Source organism: Diaphorina citri, unplaced genomic scaffold, assembly GCF_000475195.1.
Source record: "Diaphorina citri unplaced genomic scaffold, Diaci psyllid genome assembly version 1.1 scaffold351, whole genome shotgun sequence".
Classification (NCBI taxonomy): domain Eukaryota; kingdom Metazoa; phylum Arthropoda; class Insecta; order Hemiptera; family Psyllidae; genus Diaphorina; species Diaphorina citri.
In genome coordinates this window covers 218,141-222,760 of record NW_007377786.1, presented here as the reverse complement: position 1 = coordinate 222,760, position 4,620 = coordinate 218,141, and the positions used below count along the sequence as shown (strand labels likewise).

At 40.7% G+C, this 4,620-nt stretch overlaps 1 protein-coding gene across 1 annotated transcript; it reads left to right on the top strand.

Moving 5' to 3' along the window:
• The first annotated feature begins 2,068 nt into the window (after nt 1-2,068).
• On the top strand, nt 2,069-4,088 carry LOC103507927 (phosphoserine phosphatase-like). The gene is made up of 3 exons (XM_008472446.3): nt 2,069-2,297; nt 2,995-3,152; nt 3,950-4,088. Exons 1-3 carry the CDS (start codon nt 2,190-2,192, stop codon nt 4,086-4,088), a joined length of 405 nt encoding a protein of 134 aa, XP_008470668.1. The 5' UTR covers nt 2,069-2,189.
• The last annotated feature ends 532 nt before the right edge of the window (nt 4,089-4,620 follow it).

Below are 4,620 nucleotides of genomic sequence, written 5' to 3'. Positions count from 1 at the left end.
ACAGCTCATGGCAGAAGTTCAATGTGAAATTTCAACCTCCTGGCTCCTGTGATTTCAAGGCAGCCTCTTCTTGATTGATCCCTTGAGTGCCGCATCCATTTTTGATTTCCAGGCAGCCTCTTCTTGATTGATCCCTTGAGTCCCATTTTTGTTTAGCACTATTGCACTGACCTCCTCTGTTTGCTGTTTGTTTAGACTGTGGGAGTAAAAGGACTTTTAAGTCTCACTCTGGCAGGAGACACAGGGACCAGTTGACCTCAAAGCGATCACAAACGCTTGCACTGACCTCCTCTGTTTGCTTAGACTGCGGGAGTAAAAGGACTTTTAAGTCTCATTCTGGCAGGAGACACAGGGACCAGTTGACCTCAAAGCGATCACAAACGCCGACCCCATCTGAACATGGGAAAAGGCAAAGAAAAAGAAGATTCTACTCTATTCTCCCGTGATACTTGTGGGCCCCATTAGGAGACCACTCGCACGAAATTCATCCTGAACTGATCAGGTTCTTTCTCAGAACGGCTGGCTTCCTCCTATCCTGGACTCTCTCTTTGATTTCGGGACAACACGTATAAAGGTAGAAACATAGGTGCTACCATTACGTAAAGTGAAGTAATCACGTGACGTGACGTATTGTGGCTGCCCTGAACGAAATTACCCCCAATATTATGGGAAAACTTTAAACTACATCTTTCTGACTCCCCATGACTTCACGTGACGTGATGTAGTGTATTTCTGATTCTACCTTAAGATCTCCATTGTCTTCATAAAAATGTATTTTGGCCGGATTTACAGGCTAATTTGGGACGGATTGCTTTAAACGTCGCGTCCCGTCAGTCGCTGAGTGGCATCGTGTCAGATTGAACCTCTTTGAATCAAGGGAATTTTAAAATTACTCATAATTATCTTCCTAAACTTAAATTACCTACTAAATTAAAGACACCTATTTTGTGCACACCTAATCACCATTCCCTTATCCAGCTCTCCTTATTCAGGTGTAGGTAAGTACCTACCTACGTACGAGCAGTTTGTTAAATAGGTACATATTATTTAATTGTTTCTCTCTGGTACCTAATAGGTAACTAATGTTATTAAAATGATGACAACTTAGGAGACCAATACTCTTTGTGATAATTTGTAGTAATCAAACCTATTTCCAACACAAACATAGAAAGTAAATTAATTAATTATAACGTCATCCATATTCCATATGCATTCAATTTCAGTTGTTCTCAAGCTTTCTGGGTCTTCTAAAGTGGGTGTGGGCTCTTGAATAAAACCCCACAAAAACACAACTTAAACATTGGAAGATGGAACAGGGGTTCCCCAATGTGTTGATGTTTTTCTTTTCATGCATAAAGGTTTAATGAAGTACACGTCCTATTTTGGACTCCCAAAAAAGTACTTAATATGTAGATACCTAAGATAGATACATAATTAAATTAAATTGATCCCAAGGGCAAAGATCTAAGATCAAAGTTTTTTGGTGGAATGATAAAAGTTCATTATGTGGACGTGTTTCGGTGTATTTTCTCTCTCTTCAGCCAGTCTAGTGTCTAGTTAGTTTGGAGGGTAGTGCGCTTGCGTTTCTGCCTTCTAAGCACCAGAGAGCGGGTTGGATCCCTGCCCGGAGCGAACATTATCCTAAACTGATAAGGTTCGTTCTCGGAACGGATGGCTTTCTCCTATCCTGTCCTCCTTCTCCCTTCGATTTCAAGACGATAAGACCCGTCACACAGTGAAAGCGTTGACGGGCGACTTTTGTTAGCGCGTAGTCGCCTGAAAAACCCTATGAAAATGATAGAGTCTATTGAGAGTCTCTATCATTTTCACAGGTTTGGTTTTGTAGACGACTATGCACTAAGCGCTAATAAAAGTCGCCCGTCTAAGCTTCTAATGTGCGATGGGCATTAGAACTCCGTTGTTAAGATCTGTCCACAGTCCACACATAGTCGACCATGTGTGGCTCAAACCTATCAACCCCTCTCTCAAGAAGAAGAAAATCTGTCCTGTGTGATTCCAGTCTTAAAATTTTGTGAACGGCTGAGCCAAATCACAGTTTGTCTAATTGTCACCTTGTCTATACAGTGGCCTCCTAGTGCTAATTGTTCCAATTAGAAAAAGAGCTCCCTTGGGTAGTTTTTTTACCTGGATTTTTTTTTTTAATTGCTCCAAAAAATAAATAGATAAAAATGTTGGTTCCTAGGACATTTTCTTGCTATTTCGTGAGTTCGATTTTAGTCATAAGCAATCTTTCGTTCGGCCGAGTTGAGTGTTACGGAGCACTCCGAGCTTTGAAGGTAAGGAAGTTGGATTATGTAAAAGTCAGTGTTTTTTAGTACCTAGGTGTTGTACTTTTGTGTTGTTTTTGTTCCCTTTTGAATATTCCTTTTTTTAAGTTGAATTTTTAGACTGTCCTACTACACTTGGATAATCATATTCAATTCAATTTATTTTGATAAACAAATTGGTATAGACATATAGAATTATAGACATAAAAATTTATTTTTCTCAAATCAATATTTTGGTTTGGCTTTAAACAGGGAGTACGCCAGCTTAGTCTGGCTGATTGACTTTAAACAGGAAGTAGACCAGCCTGAAATTTCACTTTGCTAAAAAAAAAAATAGCAAAGGTTGAGTACGAAGGGCATCCACTCGTAAAAATTTTCTAGCCAAAACCAAATGTCAGCCCAAAGCAACCACCCTAGGGCTGATTGAGAGGCTGACGAAAAACGTCGACTCTGTCTGAACACGGGAAAAGGCGAGGAAGAAGAACTATGCAGTATAGCTTTGCTATAACTGTAGTACGAGTAATAGAAAGTAATACCTACCAACAATTTTTCAGCTAAACTCCAAACACAAAAAGCCCACTCCGAGGCTTAGGTGTAGGGGCAAACAGCCCTAAAGGATAAAGGCTGTGTTAAGCTCCTACGAATCTTATCGTGGTAACTACCCATTTCTCAGTGTTGTAAATCGAAAATGCCTCTTTGATTCCAGGTTAAATTTTGGGACGTCCTAGGCTACAAAATGAACCCGGAGCAGATATTCCGTTCGGCGGACGCCGTATGTTTTGACGTAGATTCGACACTGTTCACGACAGAAGCTATCGATGAACTGGCAGACTATTTGAACAAACAAGACGATGTCAAAAATGTGTAAGTCCAAAATCTTCCACAGTGGATGTCCCTAAAAGGCCTGTTCCCACAATGGATATTTTTTCAGCCCCTAGAAGACCTGTTGAGCTATCAGCCTATTAAGTTTCAATTGATCTTAACAGACTTAACAGGGCTGTCAAGTTAACAACCTGTTAGGTCCAATTAATTTATAGAGACTTAACAGGGCTGTCAAGTTAACAACCTGTTAGGGACTGAAAAGAAGGTTTGATGAAACCCACCCCTAGTCTATTTGTACCAGTTGTTCAGTTGATAAAGTGAAAAACGTTTAAACAAAAGGTTAATAGGTTTGTAAGAACAAACTGAAAAACAGTTAACAGGGATAGTGCGTTGAATGTACCAGTTCCTAATGGTTCATTGAAGTTAAGTTTTACGTGTCTGGTCACTATCCGGAAGGGTGACCATCTAGGTAATCGCACGCTAGTTGCTTTTTACGCTAGTGGACGTTAAACCCATAGGGGGAAAAAAATGTCAAACTTTAAGTCTATTTGTACCAGTTGTTCAGTTGATAAAGTGAAAAACGTTTAAAGAAAAGGTTAATAGGTTTGTAAAAACAAACTGAAAAACAGTCAACAGGGATAGTGCGTTGAATGTACCAGTTCCTAATGGTTCATTGAAGTTAAGTTTTACGTGTCTGGTCTCTATCCGGAAGGGTGACCGTCTGGGAAATCGCACGCTAGTGGCTTTTTACGCTAGTGGACGTTAAACCCATAGGGGGAAAAAAAATGTCAAACTTTGACAAACCTTTGGATTGATATTTTCGTCTCCATTTATTTCAGAACAAAGCAGGCCATGTCGGGTCAGGTAGGTCTGAGGCCGGCCCTGCTCGCCCGTCTGGACATTATGAAGCCGAGCCTGAGTACAATGCGTCGTTTTATAGAGGAGAGACCTGCCATGCTATCTCCAGGAGTTGAGTAAGTTTGGGGTCCTGGGATTACCAGGGGTACCAGATAGAATCTTTTACTTCGCCTTTTCCCGTGTTCAGACGGCATTGGCGTTTGGCGTCAGCCTCTCAATCAGCCCTATTATGGATTGCTTTGGGCTGGACATTTGGTTTTGGCAACAAACATTTTAAGTGTAGATGCCCTTCGCAATCAACCTTTGCTATTTCTTTAGCAAGGGAAATTTTAGGCTGATATCCCCCCCCTGTTTAGTGTCCCCCAGCCAGACAAAAGCTCTTAAAATATGAATTAAAAAAAAATCACCTCTGATCAATTCTTTCGGGGTCGAGTGGATTGGAACACATCACATGCCTTCAGGCACACTCTATTTGTCAAGGGTCTGGGTTTAAATTGCCCTTAAGATCAATTTAATTTGAAGAAATCATTTACCGATGAATTAGAGATATAGATCTCAAGATGTTACCTCCTCTTCCGCCACACACTGTTAGCTTCTAAGCTGAGCGTTAATCGACCTCAGTGGTCTCTCAAAGAAACTCCTAATATTTCTT

What these genes read in the sequence shown, in the direction of transcription:
- LOC103507927 (XM_008472446.3), top strand. Translation starts at nt 2,190, where the DNA reads ATGTTGGTTCCTAGGACATTTTCTTGCTATTTCGTGAGTTCGATTTTA. An exon ending in GAGCACTCCGAGCTTTGAAG is followed by an intron (nt 2,298 to 2,994) that starts GTAAGGAAGTTG and finishes CTTTGATTCCAG; the next exon opens with GTTAAATTTTGGGACGTCCT. An exon ending in CAAGACGATGTCAAAAATGT is followed by an intron (nt 3,153 to 3,949) that starts GTAAGTCCAAAA and finishes CATTTATTTCAG; the next exon opens with AACAAAGCAGGCCATGTCGG.